This window comes from Cibotium barometz, chromosome 28, assembly GCF_041138505.1.
Source record: "Cibotium barometz isolate CiBa-2024 chromosome 28, ASM4113850v1, whole genome shotgun sequence".
NCBI classification, from domain to species: Eukaryota; Viridiplantae; Streptophyta; class Polypodiopsida; order Cyatheales; family Cibotiaceae; genus Cibotium; species Cibotium barometz.
Window position 1 is genome coordinate 28,263,490 of NC_141073.1, and position 23,123 is coordinate 28,286,612.

The following is a 23,123-nucleotide window of genomic DNA, read 5'->3' on the forward strand; positions in this document are numbered from 1 at the left end:
GCAAGAACTGTCCGAATCGTGGTCATCCTCGCTGTCGGTGCAACGATATCCTCATAGTCGATGCCAGGTTGCTGAGCATAACCCTTAGCCACAAGTCTGGCTTTGTGTTTGTCCACCGACCCATCTGACGTATACTTGGTCTTAAAGACCCACTTGACACCAATGATTGACCGTTTTGATGGCCTTGGAACCAACTCCCAAGTTTTATTCTTCTCAATGGCATCTAGTTACATTTGCATGGGTGAAAGGGCTTCCTTTACGGAAGTGGGCTCTTTGTCCCGCATGATACGAGACATCAAAGCATAGTTTACGTGTAAGAGCTCCACTGAATGACTTTTGTCACAAACTCTATGTAATCTTCGAGGTTCGTCCTCTGTATTCCACTCGGACGGAAGCTCCGTAACACCTGACTCCCGAAGAGTGTCTAACAACCACCTGGAAATGTGGAGCCACACGGGCTCAACCTTCTCAACTGACCGAGGCTATCTAGCTGGAAAAATCGATTGGGAATCATCATCAAACTTGTCTGGGTCTCCAAGAAGTGGCGGCTTATCAATAGTGGAAGCTGGAACATGCTCATTAAAAACATCTTTGCTGATGACAATCTCATTCCGCTCTGGGTCATACAACCTGTATCCTTTGGAAAGAGAGTTATATCCCACAAAGACAAGCTTTTGGGACTTCGAGTTAAGCTTTCCCCTTTGCTTCCTTGGAATGTGAACATAGGCATCACTCCCAAACACACGGAAATGGGAGACATCTAGTTTCCTGCCAAAATAAACCTCAAATGGACTCATCTTTGGTACTGAAGTCGTTGGAGATCGGTTGTGGATATGGACAGCCGTAGCCACATCCTCTCCCCAAAGTGCACAAGGAAGATCACGATGCTCCAACATCGTCCTTGCCAGCCCTAGAGGCTAAAATAGGACACCAAACATGAAGCCATCAAGAAGGGAACACCCCCTATCAGCACCGGATGCTGAGTGAACTCCAAGAAGCTAGAGATGTCGTCCTCGATCAAAGATGAAAGACTGCAGAAACAAGCACCAAGAAAGCTCCACAAGCAATCTCCTCAGCAACTCAGCTACAAAAGCAACAGAACAAGCTGCTAGGTAAACCGCTCCTGTGGAAGAAAACAACCAAGTAGGCTACGACGTGCTGCTTCAAATAATGGTTCCAAACCCAAGTGTAAGAACACTCCTCGAAGTCGAATGTCGTGTATCCAAGCCTGGAGAAGGTATGAAAAACCTCAAAACCACCCAAGATCAGATCCTGTATATAATCAATCTTGGGAGAAGCAAGCTGCTGCTCACTGGAACCCGCAAAAGAAATAGAGTCAATCTGCCCAACTTTGTACCAAGAGTAGCCAAATGGTGAAAAGCAGCATCCTCCGAAAAGGTCGGCATCGCAAGATGTAAAAACTTTGTAGATGGGGTCCATCTGCTCAAACTCCGTATCATGAGTTGCCCAATGCTGTACATGAGTACACGCCACTGAGGTGGGCATCACAAGATGAAAGGACTCCACATCCCCCTCTGAAAAAAATGGCGTCGAACTGGTACAAGCCCAACCTGATTCTAATCCAAATCCAAAAAAACTCTGGAAGTACCACTGTGCCTCGGACACGGTTAGCAACCACAGATCCAAAACATCCCGTTGGGTCCAAAAAACCATCCTCCAAAACAACAAACCTGCAGAACTGGTAGGGGGAGGGGCTGTCACGATTGTGACTAACTCTCTTAAACTCTCCTTAATTACTCCTTAATCCCTTATTAGCTGAAAGGACACCTGTGAAGGGTCACACCCTTACACATGGGTCACTATCAAAGGACATGTCTATTCATTAAAAGACACATCCAAGTCCAAAGGACTTAACCGTTGAGTCAAGAGCCACACCCCTTCCCAGGGATGTGTCTCTTCACTTGTACCCTTTCGGCCTCTATTTAAGAAAGGCCCCTGTCTTAATGCAAATAACTCAATCTTTCTAAAAGCATTTGTCTTATGTTTATTAATTAAGTCTTAATCATGTTAATAAAGCTATAAAAACTTTATAGTGGTATCAGAGCAAATTTTTTTTCCTATCGGTGGGTTGTGAAGCCCTCACCCTCTCCGCGGCACTCCCTCGTCCACCCCTCTTGTTGGTGTTGTATGGACAGAGCCTCATCACCCTGAAGCCTCTACATCAACATCTCCTCTCATGGCAGAACCTGTTGACATACCAGCCCCTCCGGAATGGCAGTCAGCTTTGCAGCAACTCGAACAGCAGTTCCAACAGCAACTCCAGGAGTCTATGGCATCCTTGGCCTCTCAGATCCAGCAGCTTCACACGGATCGCCACTCCTACACAAGTTCCGTACCAGCAGCAAATGTTTCAGCAACAGTACCAGCAGATGAAGATGTCATTCCTTCCGAGGTAGAAGGCGACGACCTTAAAACTCTTTATCGTCTTTTCCAAGCCAGTAAAACAAAGAAATTGGATATTAAACCCCCTGACTCTCATGGTGGTCAGCGCAATAAGCACATCTTAGACCAATGGCTCTACAAACTACAGTTATACTTTGAAATCATGACCCTTTCTGACTCCAAAAAGGTGGTTTTTGCGGTATCCCTCCTCAAAGACACTGCTTTATTACGGTGGCAACGATGACAGTACGCTGGAAAAACGGTTACAACGTGGGAAAAATTCAAGCGGGTCCTCCGTAAGCAGTTCATACCTACCAATGCGGATTTCCAAGTCCGTACTCGCTTACGCCATCTGGACCAAACTAGTTTCTTGGCCTCTTATATCTCCCAGTTCACCAACTTGATACTGGAGATTGATTCTTTGTCCCCAGCGGACGAACTTCATGCCTTCGTTGAAGGGCTTAACCCCACACTGTGTGCCGATGTTCAGAAATATAACCCTGTCGATCTTGCCGATGCCATACAATATGCCGAGCGTGTTGCAGACATTAATTCTCGAAATTCGGCCTCTTCCGGTCGAGCTAATGACTTTCAGAAAGCCAATGGATCTCGTATGAGCCGAGATAGTCGCAGAGAGTCATCTGGCTCTTCTACCTCCCGGCCTAATCCCCAATGGAATAATTCTCAACACCCTCGCCGATCAGAAGGATCGTCCTCTTTTCGGTTCCGACGTTCTCACTCCTTCCAACCACGCAGTTCGGATCGTGGACGGGACCAAAGACGTGACCAATCTCGCAATCCTTGTCCTTTACTGTTCCTTCTGGACGGGATCAACAAAAGATGGGATTGTGCACAATTTGTAATGGACCTCATCGTTGGTTTGAGTGTCCCAAAAGACCAACCCATCGACAGAATTCTAATGCTGAACCCCCCACTTCTGAGGAGAAACCCCTAGTTGCTGACAAAGGAAAGCGTGCAGTTAATCACCATGCCATTGCACATGCTTTAGTAATTACCGCTACTGCTACAGCACAAACTGCCTCTTCACCGTTGCCTCAGCGGTCTACTCAGGTTTTGGTTCTTCAAGGTTCTATTTCCAGTCACCCTATTCAGGTGCTCATTGACAGTGGGTGTTCTCATAATTTTGTGGGAACCACCTTGACTCAGAGATTGAAGATTTGGACTTCTCCAAGTAATGTTGTTTATGAAGTAGAGCTTGTCGATGGTTCCACATCCTCGTGTAACACCATTGCCAAACACCTCTCCTTTCGAATTCAGCACTATCGTGACAAATTGGATTTCCAAGTCATGAATTTGGCACATTATGATATGATCCTTGGTCAAGAATGGTTGTATCAATATGATCCCCTGATCAGTTTCCGGAACCATTCTATACAATTTGCTCAAAATGGTATGCTTGTGGCTCTCAAAGGAATCAGAGACCAACCTTCTACGCCAACCCTTTTAGCTCTTCAAGTGAAACGGTGGGTCCGCAAGAGTGGCACTTTTAATGGTCTATTCAGCCAACGACCCTCCCGAGGACATAGATACAAAGGTGATGTATCTCAGACAACCTTTCTTTGCTCCATACTTGGATCTTTTTCCTCAAGAGCTTCCTGCGGTCCTCCCACCTCGTCGACCAGTCGACCATGCTATTGATATTCTTCCTGGCAGTGCTCCACCTACTCGAACTCCATATCGAGTTTCTTTTACGGAATCTCAAGAGATACAGCGACAACTTACTGAACTTTTGGAGAAAGGACATATTCGACCAAGTAAAAGTCCTTTTGGAGCTCCAGTGCTTTTGGTGAAAAAGAAGGATAAGTCTATGCATCTTTGCATCGACTATCGTGCCATCGTGCCCTTAATAAGTTAACTATCAAGAATAAGTATCCTCTTCCACGCATTGATGAATTGTTTGATAAATTGCTCCATGCAAAGGTCTTCTCCAAAATTGATCTTAAGTCTGGATATCATCAAATTCGCATTCGCGAAGGTGATGAATATAAGACAGCTTTTCGCACAAAATATGGTCATTATGAGTACCTGGTCATGCCATTCGGGTTAACCAATGCCCCTGCAACCTTTATGAGTGATGAATGATCTTTTTCGTCCTTTTTTGGACAAGTTCGTCATTATTTATCTTGACGATATCTTGGTGTTCAGTCGTAATATGGAAGACCACAAGGCACATCTTAAGATGGTGCTTCGAGACAATGCTCTTTATATTAATCCAGGCAAAAGAGAATTCTTCAAGACATCCTTGGAATACCTTGGACATGTTGTTTCCGTGGATCCAAAGAAAATACAGGTTATTGTCAATTGGCCAACTCCCACAAACATCCATGATGTTCATTCTTTTCTGGGACTTGCCAACTTCTATCACACAAAGGTTCATCGATTTTCCGAAATAGCTGCTCCTCTCACCGAACTTTTAAAGTCCGCTCCTGCATTCCAATGGATTGAAGCCGCAACACAAGCTTTTGCAAATTTAAAGACAGCTTTGACAACAACTCCTGTCATGGCTATTCCAGATCCTACTCTCCCCTTTGATGTTTACACGGATGCTTTCGATATTGCCACTGGTGCTGTCTTAATGCAACAAGGACGTGCTATTGCGTTTGACAGTCATAAGCACTTTGCAATTCAAGGAAGATACCCGGTATATGACAATGAATTTTTAGCTATTGTTCATGCCTATCGTGCATGGAAACATTATCTCCTTGGTGCGGATTCAGTGGTAAAAACAGATCATCATTCTTTGAAATATATCTTCACGCAGCTAGTTATGAATGTTAGGCAAGCACGTTGGGTCGAATTCTTAGCCAATTTTCATATAATAATTGAGTATGTTCCTGGTCTTACTAATGTGGTTGCGGATGCCCTCAGTCGTATGCTGTCAGCTTCGGTCTTGGCTATTTCTATAGTTGAAATGGATATACCTCAAAGTTTCAAGGACCGTTATTCAAAAGATTGTGATTTTGGAAATGCATTTCGAATTCTCAATTCTCAGAATGCAACTCGTTCCGACTTAAAGATTTATGGAGCATATACAATAGTGGATGGTTTATTATATTATCAGGACCATATTTGTGTACCTCATGATACTCATGTTCAAAGAGTATTGGTGAAAGAACATCACGAGGTCACTTATGCTGCACACCCAGGCATCAACAAGACTTATCGTCTTTTGATAGCTACATACTATTGGCCTCAAATGAAGCAAGATGTTATTAAGTTTGTTACAGTGTGTCTCTCATGCCAAGGTATGAAAGCTAGCAGACAAGTTTCAGCTCGTCTTCTTCAACCACTTCCAGTTCCCAATGAACGCTGGGAAAGTATTAGTTTGGATTTTATCACTTCATTGTCACATTCTTCTAAAGGCAATACACAGATTCTTGTGGTGGTTGATAGATTTTCTAAAATGACACATTTCATCCCGTGCAAGAAAGCAGCCCAAGCTTCAGATATTGCAGTACTGTTTATACAGTATATCTTCAAACTTCATGGATTGCCAAAATCTATAGTTTCGGATCGAGATCCAAAGTTTACAGGACATTTTTGGACTTCGATATTCAAGTCTCTTGGTACAAATTTACTCTATAGCTCTGCTTATCATCCTCAGACAGATGGACAAACGGAACAAGTTAATCAGATTCTGGAAGAAATGCTGCGACATTATGTTCAGTCTCGTTCAGTCTCGATTAGCTCCATGGGAAGAATATTTACCTTTGGTGGAATTTGCTTATAATAATTCTTATCATTCAGCTATTGGAATAACACCTTTTCAAGCAACTCTGAAAGGACACCTGTGAAGGGTCACACCCTTACACATGGGTCACTATCAAAGGACATGTCTATTCATTAAAAGACACCCCTAAGTCCAAAGGACATAACCGTTGACTCAAGAGCCACACCCCTTCCCAGGGATGTGTCTCTTCACTTGTACCCTTTCGGTCTCTATTTAAGAGAGGCCCCTGTCTCAATGCAAATAACTCAATCTTTCTATCAGCATTTGTCTTATATTTATTAATTAAGTCTTAATCATGTTAATAAAGCTATAAAAGCTTTACAGGGGCATCCTCAGAAGCATCACAAAGAGAGGCAGAGGTAGACTCCTCACAATGAGGAAGGGAAGCAGGAATATAAACTGCAGTGGTAACAAAGTCCTCAAAAGCATCATTGAGACCAGAAGATTGTTCCATAGGTAGAATTAGATCCCAAGAATCAGCAACAAATAAATGATCCATGTGAAAGGATCACATCTCAAGGGCAAAACACCCTCCTTTCTCTGCATGCAAACATTGCAAAGAACACAGGCTCGGACAAAATAAACTTTGCTGAGGATCTCTGAAAAGATCACTACTCTCCTCCAAATTCTGTGAACTCCTGTCATAGAAAAAAATTCTCCACAGACACAAATCAGCTCCCGAAACTGATCCTCAAGTGAAGTAGCTGGAGATGGGCTCCCTCTGAGTGTAGAAAACTCCTTTGGGAAGAAAAATGCAGCCAAAACACTGCTGTCCAGCAAAAAACAGCACTCCACCGCCAACAGAAGGCAAGGAACATGAAGAAACTGGGTATCTGTGAAGGCCATGAACAAAACACAGGTATAGATGCTCCAGCCACCTGTAGAAAAACACAGCACACTAGGTACTGCTGCCCTGAAAACAGTGTAAAAAACAGGTAAGAAGGAAGTCTCAGGAGGTCAAACCGGCTATGGATGACCACGGGCTGCTGAGAAGAAACGCCTGGATTAGCAATGCTGAGAAAAAACGCAGATCTGTCCACCTTGCTGAAAATGCAAAAACGCAGGAGGGAGAGGAGGGAGCATCCAACACTGTTCTTCACCGGCGCTGTGATACATGATAGAATGTGCAGCGTGAAACCGATCCCGTCAAGTGGGAAGGACTCCGTTGGACACCCACACGCTTAATAGCACAACTTTTAAACCACAAATTTGAAATGGACAACTATAAAACAACTTGAATTTAAATGAACAGAAATGGAAAGATGGACACCAGCACTGGGGCCGGAACGGGCCGACCCCCCCCTCAATATATGATATATTTATTGGGAGTATTTTAATGAATACAATGCTCCATGGGTTCTGAGAACCAGATAATGTCCATGTACATATGAAAACAGTACCAAACAAATAGGCTCGGATTTCGATGAAGAAAACTCGAAGCAGAACGACCACTAGTGTGGTCCAATCTCTACGGTCCTGTGCTTTCACTGGACTCCGCGGAGAGCGCCTCACTGGTGTCCGAGACCACGCACAAACAGGCGCTCTCGTACTAACGCCTGGCTCTCCCGATCTCAGCACCTTTGGACCGAGGTTCGCCAATACAGCTTGGACAACCCGGCACCGAACGGGTGTTGGCCGAGCGGGATGAATCTTTTTATCAGATTTAAACATATAATACTTTACTCAAATCTGGAAATCACTTACTTGAAGATGGTTGATAGAAAAAAACCAATACCCGGATGTGTCCGTGTAGAGGGGTAACCACCTAGTGGAGGATACCAGGGATGCAGCCACCTGAAAGATGGTGGCAGGAGCCGCCTGTGGGGATGGTATAATCACTTTGTATGAGAGAAGGGCAGCAGCCACTGTGCCGAGGAGGCAGCCGCCTAGAGAAAATACCTGGTGTGGATAGCCGCCGGCTGGAGCACAGCCTGCTGTTGGTGGACAACGTCCTGAATGCAAAACACCACTTGTTGGAGATGTACACGTAGCCTGCTCTGGTGATGGATACCCAGACGGCTGCTGTGCAGCGCAGCAACTAGTGGTGCAGCTGCCTGAGGGAGAAACGCCGTAGGCTGGTGATCATGCGCACAGCCACCTGAAGTATAAATAGCGCAGCCTGGCAGCCTGCGCAGCCTGTATGGGAGATGAAGTTTGTGCAGTAGTTTTGGATGCGGGTGGAGCGCACAACCGCCTGGATGTGCAGTTCAGTAACGCTTGGTTGCAGACTGCGTAGCCCGCCTGTAGGAGTGGAGGTGGTGTAGGCGCAGCCACCTGCAGTAAGTACAGCCGCCTGTACTGGAGGAAAAACAGAAGTGCAGTATACTTAGCAGTCGCCTAGGTTGCCATGAGGAGGAGCAGCCTGAAGGAGCCGATAACGATGGCCGGTTGTTTTCTCTTACGAAGGATGGTGGAAGAGTTCGCCCGGTACTCTCTACGCTAGAGGAGAAGACTTTTTAATAAAATTTAAAGTGAAGATAACCTTAGTGATACCCACGCATGCATGTGGGGGATTAGTGGGGGTTGGTGACCATGCCCACCCCCACACTCACTTAAAAGTGGGGCTCCCCACCTTGGCCCCAAAGTGGGTGCCCACTTTTAAATAAGTGTGAACACCTAACCTTATAAATCAAAGGGTTAGAATATAAAACATTAAAACAACATGTACCATATACTTACCACCTGTTCACATGCACTGAAACTTGTCAGAATACAGGGCAGACTTCACGACTCACTGGCAGGCGTCCCCGCTCAGTAAGTAACACGTCAGGCAGGCAAACACACAAATACATGTCATGCGAAAACAGTTTCAAGCATGCAAATCATGTGTGCATGTGCAAATAGTAACATGGACATATCTCCCGTTCATGGAACATGTACAAAATATCTGTCGGCACAAAACTGGCACGACATAAAAACATAAAAACCTGGTCTTCCTATGGAGTGACAGTCCCATAGGTAAGACACAGTTCCAGGCACGAATTTCCCCATGGTGTGACAGTCCCATAGGTAAAACACGGCACGAATACTGGCTCTTCCATGGCGTGACAGTCCCATGGATCGAACACAGTCCAGGTCATACACGGGTGGCACTGATCTGGCTCCCGTCCATACGACACCATCTTGCTAACACACGGGTGGCACCGGTCTGGCTCCCGTCCATGTCAGCAAAATACTGGCCTCTTCACATGAGACACCGGCCTGGCCTCAAGTGAACGAGACGCAAAAACTAGGAATGGACCAAATGGTCGGCCAATTGGTGACATCCCCCCGGGCTTCTAAAGAGTTGACCTCAACTTAAAAGCCTCAAGATATGCCTGCAACAATTGCGGATAAGCTGCAAAATAATCCTCATTTACCCATTTGGCATCAATAGGCAAATAATTCTTAAACTTCACAAGGTATCTCCTGGAAAGCTTTCCTGCAGGTAGCTTTCTCTCCTTGTGAAAAACAATCTGTTCTGGCTGGAGGATCTCCTCAAGCTCTTCAATTTCTGGCGGATCTTCTGTGACAGGCTTATCAGGATCTGGCCCCACATATTTCCGAAATAGACTCACATGAAAAGCATTGTGAATCTTCTAATGACTAGGTAAAGCAAGCCTGTAGGACACTTCATTGATCTTCTGAATCACTTTGAAGGGTCCATAATAGCGAGGAGAAAGCTTAGGATATGATCCTTCTCGTCCTGGCCTCTTCCGAAGCCTAGCCTTCTCAAATTTCAGCAATACCCAATCACCTTCTTTGACTTCCATGTCCCTTCTATGCTTGTCAGCAGCCATTTTATGCTTATCCTGAGATCTTGCAATGGATGTCCGCACCTGACCAAAGGCAACATCTAAGTCACGAACATATTCATCAGCTGCAAAAATCTCATCCTTTGTACGAAGGATGGGTGGCAAGACCACTCTGCCATAAATAATCTCAAACGGAGCCTTTCCTGTGGAAGCATGGATCGTATTGTTGTAAGCAAACTCAACAAGTGGAAGATACTTCTCCCATGCACTCTTTTGATCTGCCACATAACATTTCAACAAATCCAACACATCTGAATTCGCAGCTTCACTTTGGCCATCCGTTTGGGGATGATAAGCTGATGAAAACTCAAGCTTAGTACCCATATTATCAAACAAAGCCCTCCAAGTCCTGGGATCTCTATCCCCAACAATGGATTTAGGCATACCATGATGCTTGAAAATATTAGCAAGAAAAAGCTTTACCATATGATCAGCTTTGATGGTTTTCTTGACGGGCAAGAAGTGAGCTTGCTTGCTAAACCTGTCCACAATAGTCCAAATAGCATCATTCCCATGCTGGGATCTAGGCAAATCCATAATAAAATCCATCGTGATACTTTCCCAAGGTTGCGAGGGAATAGGCAATGGCTGAAGCAAACCTGGAGGCTTTTGCCTGTCAAATTTCACCTTTTGGCAAGTGATACATGCACGCACATAAGCCTCAATGTCTTTACGCATGCTTGGCCAAAAGAAATACCTCTGAATCATGCGAGTAGTAGGCATAATACCTCTATGACCAGCATATGGTGGAGCGTGACATTCGTCCATAACCTTTGAACGCAAATCCTTCACCACACATAGGCAATTATCCTTCATGAGATAACCCTCGTTGATAACATAAGAGGCATGTGAATGACCAGCTATCAAATCAGTCCAAATATGGCAAAAATCAGCATCCAAATGATACAAATCTCTCATAGCAGATAGATCTCCATGAGAGGCCACTGAGACTGCAGCAATATAAGGCCTCCTAGATAGTGCATCGGCCACGACATTTTTCTTTCCTGGAGTATGCACAATCTGAAAATGAAACATGGAAAGAAAATTTGCCATTCTCATCTGCTTCTCTGAAAGCTTGGTTTGAGATAGAAAGTATCTCAAGCTTTGATGATCTGTCTTGACTACAAATTCAGCCCCAAGAAGGTAATGTTTCCATATCTTTAAGGCGTGAATTACAGCCAAGAGCTCTTTCTCATAGATATCCATATGAAGCTCAGCATCATGCAAACGACGGCTCTCGTATGCAACTGCATGCCCTTCTTGATTTAGGACAGCTCCTATGCAATCACCACAAGCATCACATTCAACCACGAATGACTTGTGCAAGTCAGGAACAATCAATACTGGACCACATATGATCGCATGCTTGAGCTGCAAGAAAGCATCCTGTTCCTTTGAAGTCCATTTGAAAACAGTTTTCTTCTTCGTGAGATCATGTAGAGGAGTGGCAATCATAGCAAAATGCCTTATGAAACGCCTGTAATACGAACATAATCCCAGAAAACTACGTACTTGATGTACGTTTTGCAATTCGGGCCAATTCCGAATAGTCTCTATCTTTGCAGGATCCATTGTAACTCCATCCTTGGATACAATATGTCCCAGATAATGAATTTCTGAAAGGAAAAACTCACTTTTCTTGGCATTGACGAAAAGTTTATGCTTCCGCAACTCTTTGAACACTGTGAGCAAATGAGTTCTGTGTTCCTGCTCATTCTTGGAGAAAACCAAGATATCATCAAAGAAGACTCCTGTAAACTTGCGATGGGATCGGAATATCCTATCCATCATACGATTAAAAGTAGCAGGAGCATTGGTGAGACCAAAAGGCATTACCAAGAATTCATATAATCCGAAGGCTGTCCTGAATGCAGTCTTATGGACATCTTGTGGCACCACGCGTATCTGGTGATAACCACTCTTCAAATCAAGTTTGCTAAAGCAAGCTGAACCATCAAGCTTATCCAAGATATCATCAATACGTGGAATAGGAAATCTGTTCTTGATGGTAAGCTTGTTCAAAGCTCTATAGTCCACACACATACGGAATGATCCGTTCTTCTTTTGAACAAGAAGCACAGGAGAGCAGTAAGGTGAGGAACTGGGCTGAACCAAACCTTTCTCTAAAAGCTCGTTTACCTGCTTCATAATTTCTTCTTGTTGTGCAGCACTCACTCGGTATGCGGGTTTGTTAGGTGGAGAACTACCTGGCACAAGATCTATGCGGTGATCTTCGGGCCTTTGGGGAGGTAATTCACCTGGCAACGAGTCAGCAAAACAGTCTTTGAATGCATTAAGAAAATTCAGCCTATCATTAGTCATAGCATCCACATTTTGATGATTTGGCACAAGACTATCACGCACAAAAACCAAGTACGCTGAAAGACTCTTTTTCATTGCTTTATTAATTTGGATGTGTGATACAACTGGGATAGAATCCCCTTCTTTGCCAGCATCAATAAAGTGCATGCGGCCTTTATGCATAAAAGAAATCATATTAGACTTGTAGTCTTTACGGGGCTCAAGCCTATGGTGCCACGGCTTGCCCAACAATACATCACATCCATTCAAAGGAGCAACTAGGAAATGCTCATTATCAAGGTAGCCTTGAATATGAATACGCAACTTCCCAATCAAAGGGGTAACCTGCACCTCTTTGCCAATAAATGCAGCTTCAGCTTCAATCTGAGGTCCCATATTTTCAACCTCAATACCCAATGCAGCTGCCATTTGCATAGAGATGAAATTGTCAGTTGCACAGTCATCAAACATGAATAGTGCGGGCTGATCCTTGATTTGCCCCCAAGCCTTGCAAACCATACGCTCTTTTGCATCATGACCTGTATTACCTTGCACATCAGGAACTGCATGAACATTTGCTTTGGTGTGCTTGTCCTCGTGCTTTGGTTTACGATCTAGGCATTGTCGGAACATGTGGTCTTTGCTACCACAAGAAAAGCATTTTCCATCCTTAGCATATTGCTCTCTTTGCTCCGGAGTTAATCCAAATTTGTTCTTTCTTGGGCCCTGTTCTTTAGATGTGTAATTTTCAGCTTTACCACCCTTGTAAGGCTCCCGGAAGTTCTTTTTAGATGGCTGTCCGCCCTTTTGCTGATTTGGGGCAGCCTTGTCCTTCGCCTTGGAACCTCCTTGATCCTGCTTGATCTTGAGCACCAATTGCTCTGTAGCAAGGGCATAAGCTGTGAGTTGCTGCAACGTATGTTTTGGGTGCAATTCAATACCCGATCTATATGCAGGTTGCAATCCAGAACGAAACTTCCTCTTTCTTTCATCCTCAGAGATTAGCATGAAGGGAGTCACTTCCAGCAACACTTTCCAAAATTTGTTAACATACTGTTGCACACTCTCATTGTCTTTTTGTTCCAGCCTATCCCACTTTTGAGTGAGAGTTTGCTCTGCATTGGGTGGCAAGAACTGAGCATAAAATCTATCTTTGAATTCCTTCCAAGTAGAAATGGGATCCTTGGTCGGTGATCCACCAATGGGCAGCAGTGCCTTTCAGAAACATGCTAGCATGGCGCACCTTCGACTTTTCTGTAAAGTCCTCATCCCTAAAAGCAATGTCGAACTGTGCCACAAACGCTAACACCTTAGAGGCATCATGTTCACCATGAAAGACATCAAATTTGACAGATTTATCACCTGCTTTGAACTCCTTGAGCTTCCTGGCATGAGGCTCATGGTCCTCTCTTTTTCTTTTCCCCTTATCCAACGGGGTAGCCTTGTCTGCATGGGCTCCATGGGCCGTCATAGAAGCTTCATGGGGCACGGTGGCATGTGCTCCACGAACTCGAAGCTCAGATGCATGTGACTTATCTGCATATGGCATGGTCTCTCCATGAGACAACTCAGAAGGCAAAATTTTTCTGGAAGTAGACCTGTCACCATGAAGTACATGTCTTGCATGCATGTGACTTTCGTGCCCTCCATGAGCACTGGCATACATAAATCTGTCAAGCTTAGTGCCTTGTGGAGAGGATGCATGACGAGAGGTGACAGTCACCTCTTCCTTTTGCATAAAAGATTTCAGCCTCTGGGATGCAGGATCTCCATGCTTCAAACGAGGTGGATTTCTGAATTTCAGCTCTCCGTCATCCCCCTCTTTGATATCACCTTTGCGAAGGAGATAGGCAAGTGCCAACTCCCTTGGTTTCTTGCCCACTTCACGAGCCATTGATTCAAAGGTTACATCAACCATAGCATCAGCCTTCCTGGCTTCAATAGCACTTTGTAGATGGGGATCTTCATGCAAAAACTTTAATTCTTGCTCTTGAGCCTGCAAAAGTTTCTCATATGTTCCATTTCAGCCCTCATAGCATCAGGGTCTTGTTCAAGCATAACTGTCTTCCCTGGAGACAGTTGACCCTTGGATTCACTATCAAGAACCCTTTCAAGGGGCTTGTGCCTACCTCGCAGGGCATCAGACCCACGAGAAGCACTAGATGGACCCCTCGAATTTGGTACTTCCAAAGGGTTGCCTTGGCTGTCCATTGTGTTCAAAGTTTGCTAGAAGCGGGATGTCCAGTACACAGGTTCGTTTCCCCACTAGGAAGAGGGAAACAACCGTGCTCTGATACCAATGAAACCGATCCCGTCAAGTGGGAAGGACTCCGTTGGACACCCACACGCTTAATAGCACAACTTTTAAACCACAAATTTGAAATGGACAACTTTAAAACAACTTGAATTTAAATGAACAGAAATGGAAAGATGGACACCAGCACTGGGGCCGGAACGGGCCGACCCCCCCCTCAATATATGATATATTTATTGGGAGTATTTTAATGAATACAATGCTCCATGGGTTCTGAGAACCAGATAATGTCCATGTACATATGAAAACAGTACCAAACAAATAGGCTCGGATTTCGATGAAGAAAACTCGAAGCAGAACGACCACTAGTGTGGTCCAATCTCTACGGTCCTGTGCTTTCACTGGACTCCGCGGAGAGCGCCTCACTGGTGTTCCGAGACCACGCACAAACAGGCGCTCTCGTAATAACGCCTGGCTCTCCCGATCTCAGCACCTTTGGACCGAGGTTCGCCAATACAGCTTGGACAACCCGGCACCGAACGGGTGTTGGCCGAGCGGGATGAATCTTTTTATCAGATTTAAACATATAATACTTTACTCAAATCTGGAAATCACTTACTTGAAGATGGTTGATAGAAAAAAACCAATACCCGGATGTGTCCGTGTAGAGGGGTAACCACCTAGTGGAGGATACCAGGGATGCAGCCACCTGAAAGATGGTGGCAGGAGCCGCCTGTGGGGATGGTATAATCACTTTGTATGAGAGAAGGGCAGCAGCCACTGTGCCGAGGAGGCAGCCGCCTAGAGAAAATACCTGGTGTGGATAGCCGCCGGCTGGAGCACAGCCTGCTGTTGGTGGACAACGTCCTGAATGCAAAACACCACTTGTTGGAGATGTACACGTAGCCTGCTGGTGATGGATACCCAGACGGCTGCTGTGCAGCGCAGCAACTAGTGGTGCAGCTGCCTGAGGGAGAAACGCCGTAGGCTGGTGATCATGCGCACAGCCACCTGAAGTATAAATAGCGCAGCCTGGCAGCCTGCGCAGCCTGTATGGGAGATGAAGTTTGTGCAGTAGTTTTGGATGCGGGTGGAGCGCACAGCCGCCTGGATGTGCAGTTCAGTAACGCTTGGTTGCAGACTGCGTAGCCCGCCTGTAGGAGTGGAGGTGGTGTAGGCGCAGCCACCTGCAGTAAGTACAGCCGCCTGTACTGGAGGAAAAACAGAAGTGAAGTATACTTAGCAGTCGCCTAGGTTGCCATGAGGAGGAGCAGCCTGAAGGAGCCGATAACGATCGCCGGTTGTTTTCTCTTACGAAGGATGGTGGAAGAGTTCGCCCGGTACTCTCTACGCTAGAGGAGAAGACTTTTTAATAAAATTTAAAGTGAAGATAACCTTAGTGATACCCACGCATGCATGTGGGGGATTAGTGGGGGTTGGTGACCATGCCCACCCCCACACTCACTTAAAAGTGGGGCTCCCCACCTTGGCCCCAAAGTGGGTGCCCAAAGGGGGTGCCCACTTTTAAATAAGTGTGAACACCTAACCTTATAAATCAAAGGGTTAGAATATAAAACATTAAAACAACATGTACCATATACTTACCACCTGTTCACATGCACTGAAACTTGTCAGAATACAGGGCAGACTTCACGACTCACTGGCAGGCGTCCCCGCTCAGTAAGTAACACGTCAGGCAGGCAAACACACAAATACATGTCATGCGAAAACAGTTTCAAGCATGCAAATCATGTGTGCATGTGCAAATAGTAACATGGACATATCTCCCGTTCATGGAACATGTACAAAATATCTGTCGGCACGAAACTGGCACGACATAAAAACATAAAAACCTGGTCTTCCTATGGAGTGACAGTCCCATAGGTAAGACACAGTTCCAGGCACGAATTTCCCTATGGTGTGACAGTCCCATAGGTAAAACACGGCACGAATACTGGCTCTTCCATGGCGTGACAGTCCCATGGATCGAACACAGTCCAGGTCATACACGGGTGGCACTGATTTGGCTCCCGTCCATACGACACCATCCTGCTAACACACGGGTGGCACCGGTCTGGCTCCCGTCCATGTCAGCAAAATACTGGCCTCTTCACATGAGACACCGGCCTGGCCTCAAGTGAACGAGACGCAAAAACTAGGAATGGACCAAATGGTCGGCCAATTGGTGACATCGCGAAAGAAGGGAAAGTGGAAACATAGGAGAGAGAGATGGAGAGGAAACACAGGTGAGAACCTGCTCTCAATATCATCATCCAAAGGAATACATGTCTCGAGCAAGAGGGGAAAAACCTCGTATGTGAGGGACTGCAACAAACAATGCTAAGCAAGTAGTGAAGAATGAGAGGCAAGCCAGCTATATATATGCCCAAAAGTAGGCAGCCGACCAGGGAATAAATCCTCCACGACTGGGAAAAATACCCAAGACTCCATAAAGTGGGGAATAATAGGGGAAAACATATGTGAGGGGTGACCAACCCCTCTAGCTAACATGGTCAGCCCTAGAGGCTAAAATAGGACACCAAACATGAAGCTAGCAAGAAGAGGATGATGTCTAACAAAAACCAAGGAATTGTTTGTGCTTTCATTTGTTTATTTGGCTTATGCTTGTGAGCATATTTGTGTATGTGTGCCAAGGGTCGGGGACTCCCGCTTAGACCCAAGGACGAGCATGTGTGCACATGTTTGTGTCTTGTGACATATAATGGGTGCGTGTTGATCTTGATAGAAAGAGAATCATGCTGGGAAACTCCTACCTGAGGGCGACTCCAGAGGTGCAAGGGATGGGAGTATCTACCAGAGGTCAAACCCAAGGTCACTCTGTGCGAAGGGTAAAAACTGTGAGGGCAAGATGCTCCCCAAAGCCAAGCACAAGAGAAGAGAAGGACATTCCGCATGAAGAACCATGTCTCAAGAGTCGAAGAGAGGAGAGCTAAGCTCACAAAAAGAAAGCAGAGAAAAGAAAGACCTAAGAGTTGAGGACAACTGTTTAATAAGTTGGGGGATGTCACCAAAACATCAAATTGACATGCAAAAATGCAGCGCGCGTACGCAAAAAAAGTTTTTTTTTTAAAAATGGAGTGGCGTTGATGACTTGGCAGTGATGTGTGAAAGGATAGCAACGCAAGGTCATCTTATAGGCTTGGAATGATGCGACTAGCTTTTGGAAAGCAAAAGATTAAAAGCTTCTTAAATACTAAAAAGAGAAGAGCTTTTATTATTAAAAAGATGCTTTTTGGACTATAAGTGAGTTTTTAAGTGCTTTTCTCAAGTGCTTTTGGGCAAGAACTATAAATTCAGCTATTCTCTCATTGTTGAGACACGTAAAAAGACGAGAGAGTTCTCTAGCTATAAGAATTTGTACACAAGACGACTCCAAGGATTTTTATCTAATGTAATGTGGAGGGGGGGTCGGCCCAAGGCTATTTCGATCCCTGGTGTGGTGTCTTCTCTCTGTACTCTTTTTCTATTTTCTCAAGGTTTTACGCGTGAAATTGTTGTTTTCTTGAAGATAAGCTAAGTACCGGTGCCACAGCCTGTTTCACCCTCTTTGCCACATCTAAAGCATTTCCCTTCTTTGCAGTAGACCTCTATTTGCTCATTGGTCAAGTTGTGTTTTCCTTTGTAGGAGTTCAGAATACCTCTCGGCTTCATGGGCTGAAACTTATTCGTGGAGTACTTATGCTTCTCAAGTACCGAAGACTTTTGATCTCCAATATTGGTCTTTTTCTTTGGTTCATCTACCATGTAGACCTTGGCAGCAAACTGAAGCTAAATGCATCAAATCTTGAACGGTATCATTCGGGCATGCATTCACAAAATCTTGAATGTTGTCATGCAAACCGGCCCGATAATTTTTGAACTTAGACTTCTCAGAAATCTCCTTAAAAGAAGTAATCTCAAGGTATGCATCCCAAAATTTCTTGTTGTAGTGATCAACTGTCTCACTTGTTTCCATTTGCAATCTTTCCCATGCAAGGTGCACATCATCATCAAACTTCTTAGGTAAAAACTGATCATAAAACAGCTTCTTGAAGTCTTTCCATTTCTTGGGAGTTATTTCCTCAACCATGAGTGTGCCTTCTGCAGGGCCGGGGGTTTCGTAAAACACTCGACCATTAATGCAATCAAACACTGAAATTGGCCACAGCCTTAAAAACATATGCCACTTAATCCACAAAACTGTGAAAGGGAGATGCGCAAAGCTGACACCACATAGAGGCCGGAATGGGCCGACCCTCCCCCCTTGGAGTATTTACACCCCCCCCTTGGAGTATTTTATTACCCGAGGAGAAAACATCATGTACAAGCTTTGAGGGCCTTACTCTCCCCATGGGAGACGCTGGATTATCCATATGCAAATTCCATAATACAGCCCAACACTAGGCAACCATGAAATTCAGCCGGTACACAAGCTGTATAATTGCCAAGCCAACAATATAAACCATATATCTCCGTGTGGGTATTGATTCCACGGGTCTTCATGCAATAGAGTTGGTACAGCAAGTACAACTCTCCATTCAGCCAGTACAACAAGTATAATGGCTGGTACAATAGGTACAATGGTTGGTACAATAGGTACAAGGGTTGGTAGAGCCGGTACAATGGCGAGTATAGCAGGTACAAGGGTCGGTACAACCAATACAGGGGCTGGTACAACAATTACAGGGGCTGGAAATTATAATAAAATGATTAAATATCCTTGCCTTCAGTATTTCTTTGCGATGGAAGCCTTCAAAACAGTCACCAACAGCCGGTATAGAAAGAAAGAAGCCATCATTAGGGCAGCTTGTAACGGGGGTAGAGGCTAGTGTGCAGCAAGAGAGCCTTTCTTAATGAAGAGAGAGGGCTCCAATTTATAGATTTGGGCCTCCCATAAGCTAAAATGGCAAGAAAAGGCTATAATGACAAGTGTAGAGCCACACAATAGTCGAAGTGACAAGTGTGAGGCCACTTGTGTCACTTTCATCCACTTTCTTGCCACATGTCCCATTTTAAGAGATGGGTTCTCCCATAATCTTTACCTTTAAAAATATCCCAACTGGTAGACCTTTTGCCAAATGTGCTTTGGCATGTCCTCTTGTTTGCTCAATTCCAAACGTAACGATGCAAACATAATTTCTATCGGAGGTGGACCAAAAATAATAACCCTCCTAGATTTTAGGAGTGTGATCCTTTGTATTCCAGGATAATCCTCCATTCCCAAAGCTTGTACTTTCCAAATATTTAGATGTCCTGGAGTCCACCAGATCCCTTTCTTACTTAGAGAAATGTCCAAGCTGGTGACAATGGGTGCACCCCACCATGCATTGGCTGTCTCAGTAAGATGTAAACTAGCCATGCGAATCTTGGATGACTCCGAATAGTTTTCGGAACCAAAAGTAATATCAAATTGGTGGATAAAAGTGAGGGCTTTGTATGTGTAATCATAAGCTCCATCATATGCTGGTGTAAACCGCACCCTCCTTCCTCCTTTGAACTCCTTAGCTTTGTGCTACCTTTATTCCCTTTTTTTTTTCCATGCCGTGGAGAGGGTGACGTGGAAGGGGAAGAAGAAGAAGAAGAAGAAGAAGAAGATGACGATGATAAGGAAGATGAAAGGCTTGATGAAGAAGATGGGCTCTTGGACCTTTTGGCACTATGTTGGCTTTTCCCACCATGAGAGTGGGCTGATTTGGAATGGCTTCTCTTCCTTCCACGAGAAGGTGGAGGACTGGGTCTTTGAGGGAGATCACTTTGATGAAGACATTTGATTTTCAGCCGCAGCCTCCTTTGTTGGTTTGCCCATCCCCTTTCTTCATTTGCTTAATCTTCTTAGATAGTTGTTCAAAAACTCTCATCAAATCAGGATCTTGGAGAATAGTGTCCAAATTGGTAATAGTTTCTTTGACCATGTTGGTTCTTGGGTTTTCTTGGGTTTGCTCTCCACTTTTGGTGGCTTGGTCCTTTTCTTGATGGTGAGCGCTTCACATTGCTTGAAGAAAAAGCAAAAAGCACCGCGTGTAAAGATCATTATCCCTCGTAGGAGAGAGAGAACCTTCGCTCTGATACTAGTGTAAGGGGCCTTCGTAAGGGCTGTGGCACGGGTACTTAGCTTATCTCCAAGAAAACAACAATTTCACGTGTAAAACCTTGAAAAAATCTGAAAATAAACAAAAGAGAGAGAGTAGAGAGAGAACACACCACACTGGGAGTTTGAATAGCCTTGGGCCGACCCCCCCCCCCTCTCCGAGTTATATTAGATAAAACCTTGAGTACAAGTTCTTAGAGCTAGAGAGCTCCCTTGTCTTTTTACATGTCTCAACGATGAGAGAATAGCTGAATTTTTAGTTCTTGCCCAAAAGCACTTTAAACTCACTTATTGCCCAAAAATCATCTTTTTAATAATAAAAACTGTTCTCTTTTTAGTATTTAAAAAGCTTTTAATCTTTTGCTTTCCAAAAGCTAGTCGTATCATTTCAAGCGTGTAAGGTGGCCCTGTGCTGCTATCCTGTCACATGTCAGTGCCACATCACCATCGTCACTTTTTTTGGGTTTCAACGTATATTTTGATGCTTTGGTGACATGGAACTCCCTTCTTGCTGGTCTACAAATTTCCTAATGGAGTTCCCCTCCTACTTGGCTTCAATGACTCTCCCTTAGCTTCAAGCTGAGGGAAAGTCCTTTCTTGCTTAGCTTCCAGCTCCCTACCGTTAATTGTACTTGTAAAGTGGTGGTGTAGGCTCAATTAGAAGAGGTTGAGCAAATGCACTTTGGCTTGAGACAAGTGGCCTCCCGTCACACCTTCATGTTGGGGCTATGGGTGACCTGGCTTTTTTTCGGATTTGGAGCTACAAGCTCCCTATTTTTAAGGACTTTGCCTGAGAAGGCCCTTGAAACTGTGACTTGTGGCTCACGGGTTTGAAGCAATGACTTAGGTTCTCTTGGTTTTTCCATGATTGAACTTTATCTCCATGTTTTGTGCCAATGAGAGTGCATCGGCCAATGTCTAGGGACAAAGACTATGGACCTCCGCATAGAAAAGTACTTAATTGGTTTGTGTTGATGCAATCACAGACCTAATTGAGTGACCCTGTTGGTAAAGGCGAGGATAGGCTAGCAGAACTGGTCGTAGACCCCCAGAACTTGTCCTCAAGTCCGTCTTAAGTATTTGGGGGGAGCACAAGAAATGTGCCTTGAGATCCTCCTCAGATTTGGACCACTAGTAGGTAGCAGCTGTGGGGATTCGGAGTCTCATGTGTGTGAATCCTTGTTTGTGTGTGCGTGTGCGTGTGTATGTGAACAGCCTCTAAAGGGGTTATTGTTCTAGTTGCACTGTGAACACACTCTTGTAAGTTAAGAGGTGGTTCTCACACATCACAATACCACACTCATAAGAGTGGGTTAACACACAGGTAAGACGTGGATTCCCAACAGTCTTTTGGTGGGCTTAAACTGTTACTGAATGATCTTCAAGCTTATTAAGGTTGTCCCAACAGTCTAAATGCTCTCGCTATGTACATATGTGAGAGAGAGAGAGAGAGAGAGAGAGAGAGAGTAATATTAACGTCTTTAAAAGACCGAATCTGTAATGAAAAAAGAAGAAGTAATATTAACGTTTTCAAAAGACCCGATGGATCTATGAGACCAAAAGGCAGCACAATGAATACATGAACACTGAATCATAGAAAACTGAAAGAAAACTATCTATTCCTTGATAATATGTGAGTACAAGATACAGATATGTCATGAGCTCATGTGGGTACAATGAGAGAAAGCAAATACATCATGGGCTCATGTGGGTACAATGAGGACAACAGTAGGGACTCGGGAGACATTATCATCATTTATCAAGAATGTCCAAAATGGGTGAATGGAGACCTCCTGGATATGGAGGTCCGCCTCACTGGGCCACACACGCACGCACACACACACACACACACACGGAGAGAGGTTTAAAAGCTTCATTTATCAGGTGGATCGAATGGCATTGGCAAAAATGAAGGGTCTGAAAAGAGAGAGGCAAGAATCGTCTACTGCACCTGAAGTTGGAAGGGCTCCTACACTTGCTCTTGGTTTATCTTCGAAGAAGCAGCGCAAGGATTAAGATGAGAGTCTTCATCATTATCAATGTATAGTTTGATATTTTTCTGCTCATATAGCTCATGCATTGAGGCAGGCTATCTTCCAAGAAGTCTATGTCCTACAGTTTGTATTTCCTCTAATGTCAATCCTAATGGTATGCAGGAGTGAATGTTCGCAAGAAACTGGGGGCCAACATCTTGTTGTTTGGCACACCAACTCGCACTTCCATAACTGGTGGGTATACAAAGACTGGCTGAACTGTTGTTTGGCCCTTCGAATTTCAATGGTTTTTTCTTTTGCTACTGGTCTTTAAAGAAGCTTCAGTAGGATACCCTTCTGTGCAGGGATCAAGGAGTGGATTATGTGCATTTAGTCATTTCTTTTTCGAGTTCTCTTGCTTCTAGCTTGGTCGTTTTGTAAGGCAAATTTTGCATGGTCATGGAGACAGTTAATGCCACTGGCGTTTTCTTGTGGTTATATTTGTTCATGTGAGGATCTTTTTTGTAAATGCAGGGCGCATAGTCTATAAGCTTTTAAA

At 44.6% G+C, this 23,123-nt stretch overlaps 1 protein-coding gene across 2 annotated transcripts in view; it reads left to right on the plus strand.

The window, feature by feature from the left end:
- LOC147622707 (Ribosomal RNA processing Brix domain protein) overlaps positions 1-23,123 on the plus strand; it is a 32,001-nt gene extending 8,878 nt beyond the window's left edge. The window contains exons 7-9 of one of the 2 annotated variants that reach the window (XR_015269484.1): positions 22,476-22,632; positions 22,748-22,819; positions 22,930-23,123. Coding sequence is in view for 1 of the 2 variants with exons in the window: in XM_086822315.1 (XP_086678441.1) it covers positions 22,476-22,607 (132 nt within the window). In the remaining variant the exon portion in view is untranslated. Of the gene's footprint in view, positions 1-22,475; positions 22,633-22,747 lie in introns of both variants that reach the window. The other variant, XM_086822315.1, reaches the window with a different exon arrangement.